Source organism: Penaeus japonicus, unplaced genomic scaffold (assembly GCF_977035675.1).
Source record: "Penaeus japonicus unplaced genomic scaffold, GWHDUDI00000001_assembly GWHDUDI00000016, whole genome shotgun sequence".
Taxonomy (NCBI): Eukaryota; Metazoa; Arthropoda; class Malacostraca; order Decapoda; family Penaeidae; genus Penaeus; species Penaeus japonicus.
The window spans coordinates 1,720,102-1,725,101 of record NW_028234418.1 but is presented as its reverse complement, the minus strand read 5'-3'; the positions used below and the strand labels follow the sequence as shown (position 1 = coordinate 1,725,101).

Genomic DNA, 5,000 nt, shown 5'->3' with positions numbered 1-5,000 from the left:
TCAGAGGGGTTGGGAGATATGGCAGGAGAAGGGGTCTTGAAAGTGACCTGCAATATGAGGGGCTATATTAAGATCTAATTAATGATCAACTATTGCCAAGTCTTCCAACAACCATTATTAAACAAATAATTCCTATGAGCATCTGGCAAATCTCATAAAATCCTTCTGTTAACTTAACCCGATACTGCAGGGTGACGAATAGCCCAAGGTGTTTGACTTACACACATGAAATACCCTGGCGTTTAGACCAATTGGAGCCTTAAAAAACCCGTTGCAATAGGTTATAATTGCATTCTGACTATCATCTCATCTCTCATGAATAATGTTAAATTTATTAATAAAGCTTAAATTCAACCCACCCCATCCTTATCCCTGTCTAACGTCACTGTAACCACCCTCATTCCCAACCACCCTCACCCTAACTCCATTTATCTTCGTCCAAATCTGCCCCTGTCCATCCTCACCATCCAACTACACTCTAACTATCCTCATCACCATCTCTGCCATCCTACTTCCTTTCTACCCTGCCTATCCCAAGGGCACTCACCTGCTTCGCTTCCTGCAGGGCCGAATTCCTCTTCATGATGGCCTGTAGCGCGACATTAGTGCGTGTGCGTGGGGGGCGCACCTGACTCTGCCCCTGCCCCTGGCCTTGTCCCTGGCCTTGTCCCTGGCCTTGCCCCTGGCCTTGGCCCTGGCCTTGGCCCGGCTGCGTCTGGGGCTGACCTGTGAGTGGATTTTGTGACTGAGTTGCTCCTGAGACCACCTTGATGATCAACCCACCACCACCACCTAGAGAGGGGACCCATAACCAAAGCTGTTAGTCCATTCATCATGCATGTGTTGACTCTTACCTTTTAGCATAGGCAGAGGGGTTATAAGGTTTGTATGAGATTGGGGGAGAGGGAAATATGCTATTTCCTTCCTTCCTTGCCCCTAAGATAGTGGATTCATATAAAACCCTTTGTACACTTTCATGGATGAATGTTTGTTACTGAAACCATGCACGCAGAGGAGAGGGAGAAGACAAGAGGGAAAAAGAGAAAACAATATAATAACAATATACCAAATAGCAAATCAATAAATATAGATACAGTTCTCTATACAATACCTTTTATTACTAAAAAAAAAAAAAGAAAAAAGAAAAGAAAATTAAATGTAAAACAACTTAAGCATGGTCTACAGTAACAAAAATACATGTTTACTTGTCCCTTGTGTTATTACTAATACTGTCAAACTCTTCAACAAAGAACAATAAAGAGATATTTCAATCAATGAAAATCCATACATCCATTCTAATCAACCATTCAACCAATTATAAAGAAATCCTTCTTCCAGGTTATGAAAGAAAGGGTCATACAACATCTGATTAATTGGAAAGATTATAATTATTCGTTTACAGGGGGAAAATACCATTACATGGTATAAAAAAAACACTACAAAATTACATCACCGCAAATGAAAATACTATAAACCTATTTGCAGATATACATATCTTAAAGGCATTGGATATTTCTATATTTCTACTAAATTGGGGGTGTGAAAAGTAGGAGAAGAGAGCAAGAGAACAAGTGAGGGAGGGGAGAGGGGGAAAAGGAGGGAGAGAGGGAGGGAAGGAGCTGAATGATGATGCTGAATGTGCCATCTGACATTCAAATTATCATGAGCACTTTTTTCAAAAGAGCTCTTGATAATTATCATTATGATCATACTACACTAATGACATAGATATTTAGCAAATAACTCAGTATAAGTAAAGACATGCTGCAGTATCAATCTCATGGGAACATGAGATTGAGATGAACATGCTATCTGCACTGGGATCATATTGCCATTGTATGTATGTATGTATATGTCCCATCCAGTGCCATCGAGTCAAACACCCCCACTGACACAGTGTACTCTCATTCCGTAGAAAACCAACTCTGCGTATCATACCCATTTCTTTTGATTCTGTAGGGTCAACCATTACTTGATTAGACGAGGAGTTCTCTGCCTTGTCGGGTTCCTGCTGCTGCTCCCGGGTCTCTCTCGCTCGTTCCAAGGATCCCTGGGGCTTCAGGATCCCCACTTTGCCTCGCTTACTGGATACTTTTTCCTTGAAGACAAGATAAAACGCATACACTAACTTTAAAACAGACAAACTCAAGATTACATCAGAGAACTAGTGTTTCAGGTTTAGGTTCAATTTCATTCAGTAAGATGTAAGTATATATGTATGGATGCTTTTTGTATTTGGATTGTAATGTCTGATTCTTTATAATCGTGAACTTGTTATGGTCCTTCATTTTGTTTATTGTGACCTAATGTCAGCCTATCTAATTCTTAACCCATTAGCAGCAGATGGCATGATTTGCTGCAAAGGCAGAGTCGGTCATACACGCGGATGGCACTGTGCCAGACAATGTAAACCAGCCATCCTACTGCACAAATATATATCTAAAACCGTGACCAATGGGTTAACTAAATTTTGAGACTCTTAGCCAAAGCCACCCTTTCCTGCAAGCATGTCCCCTTAGTTTGGATATCAAGCTTATAGGCTGTTTAACCCTCATTTTTTGCATCATTTCTCTTTTGCACTGCATTCTGTTGTTTAAAATAAAAGCCAGTTATTCCTTCAGCTGTGTAATTAATGCATAATGCTCGCTACCTCTCCCAGCTGCATTGCACCTCTATGAACGCTTTTCACCCAGCCGTTTCAATGGGGCGATAATAAGAGGTATTTATATTTATTTACATTATTTTCACAAGTGAATAAAAATATGTCTATACAAAGGGAACTCCTATGATTATGTGCATATGTAACAATATAAAACATACTTTTAGAGGAAGAAATTTTGAAGGGATAGGCATCACCTAACAGGAGTGAAATACTCACATGACATCACATCACATCACCCAGTATAAATGGGTTAAAAGCAAGAAATGATGCCACAGGAGCAATTAACTCGTTAATGACCGGTGACAAGATATCATGCCTAGTGGTTTTTCGGTTAGATGCCAGGGACGAGATATTTAGTCAAGGCCAGTGTGCCGGGTGATCGGGTGTACAGTGCTCGGCCGAGAATCCCAAGGCTTTAGGCTTATGCTTAGTAATATCCCGGCATTTCGACCATTTAGAACCAAAATATCCTTGTCATTAATGGGTTAACCCCTTCAACACGAGGACGCGTATACTGCGTCCTCGCAACGTTCGTGACAAACCCGAGGACGTGCATTCTGCGTCATGGCCGAGTTCTGGTGGAATTAAGTTTTCTTTCTTCCGGATACTGTATGAGATCTTTCAGAATAGAGGTCATATATGATACGATGGATTACTTGACTTTCATTATTATTGCATAAGAGTGGGATTCACTTATACCAGGGGAGGCACCGATGGGCCCTGCTAGCAATCAGTTTATTATTTATTTATGGAACCTTATGTAAAAATATAAAACTTGTTATGATTAGTCTACCATACTACTCCAACCGTTTTCTTTTGTCATCTGAGTGAGGCCTCCCACCAAGGTCACTCTTTCCATCTTCCTTCCAACCCATGTAAATAACTTGTCACATCCATATGGGGGAAGACCTTAACTATGCACATTTTGATATATAACACATGATGATTATGTTGACGTTTTGGCTTAAAACTTGTCATATTCTATAGCGACGTTTAAAATTTGGCACGCGCCGCCAGCCCGGATGCGGCATGGGGGGCGTTTTCTACTGCCCGTAGTGAAGGGGTTAATGATGAATATGAGTAACCATACAGATATCAGTATAGAAAATGAATTTGCTGTCAAATAAGGTCATGCAGGCTTTAACCCATTCACAACAGATGGTGTGATATCATGTCATTGGAATATAATAGACATGACAGACGACATCCTATCATGTCATGAAGTTTCATCATATATGCATAGTTACATTTGTATATACACATTGCAGTAACATTTATATAAATACTTTTCTTTGTTTTATCAAGACCTCTGTGAGGTTCAACTCTGCCTCACAACTCCAGAAATCTATCAACGAGAAGCTGTGGGCACTTGCTATGTTGCAGGCAGGAGCGAAATTAGGCAATATCTGATCAGTTTATTTGTACATCATAAAGAGTGAATTTGAACACAAATAAGGTCATACCGAAGAGTGAATCTGAACACAAATAAGGTCATACCAACTTCAAACTGATTTAGGATCAGTTAAATTGTACATCACATAAACAATTCATTTTAACGCCTTTTGTTTATCCTATCAAGTTAATGAATATTCTAGCTAAATCCTTAGATCAATCTGAAACATATATAGACACTAGCAGCTAAACCCTGTTGCGAAGAATACGCATCAAATCATCTGGGGCCACACTTACACCTACCTCGGGCTTTGGCTGGAGGGAGAGTTGTTCCAGAGCTCGTACTTCATCCACTGGGGGACTTGTGTGCTGCATCGGCTCAAAAATCAACCCACCCACTGCGTCTTCACTTCCTTCACGAATCTGTGGGAGAATTTGGCATTTATCACGTGTGGCACAGGTGGTAATGTAATGCTAATGCAGCATCTAGTATTCCTTTTCCAGATAATAGTCCATTAAGATAGGGGGGCTGTTACTTCTCTGGAGGCTTAATTCAGACATGAAGTTTCATTCCTGGATGATCTTGTTACCTTGATGACTGAGTTCCCGTCAAGGCTCTGTTCGGCAAACCACCTTGCTACTTCCGTGAGTCTAAAGGCTCGGATGCAGTTGTACTCCTCTGGACTTGGCTTGGAAAGACCTTCTCTGTACCTGAAAAAAGAAGAAAAAAAGATGTATATGTATATATAAAAAAAAGAGATAAATGAACCAGTCAATCAAATAGCTATTACTTTTCTTGACTGATATCAATATGTTCCTGAAAAGGGTTGGATGCTTTCCTTTTCCTTTGAGAAACAATATAAAAGATTATGGTCAAGGAGAACATCCTCTACATTTATATTTTCTTGCTAATTACTACCAATATCAGTGACTTAAAGTATAAAAG

At 40.1% G+C, this 5,000-nt stretch overlaps 1 protein-coding gene across 1 annotated transcript in view; it reads right to left on the bottom strand.

The window, feature by feature from the left end:
* The window catches only part of LOC122262581 (uncharacterized), a gene marked incomplete at its 5' end in the record, with an annotated part of 9,492 nt that extends 4,727 nt beyond the window's left edge, over positions 1-4,765 (bottom strand). The window contains 5 exon segments of the mRNA XM_086545004.1: positions 1-47; positions 548-792; positions 1,939-2,098; positions 4,358-4,477; positions 4,645-4,765. The exon segment at positions 1-47 is cut by the window's left edge and continues 1,201 nt beyond it. Coding sequence (XP_086401130.1) covers positions 1-47; positions 548-792; positions 1,939-2,098; positions 4,358-4,477; positions 4,645-4,765 — 693 coding nt within the window.
* Between the last annotated feature and the right edge of the window lie 235 nt (positions 4,766-5,000).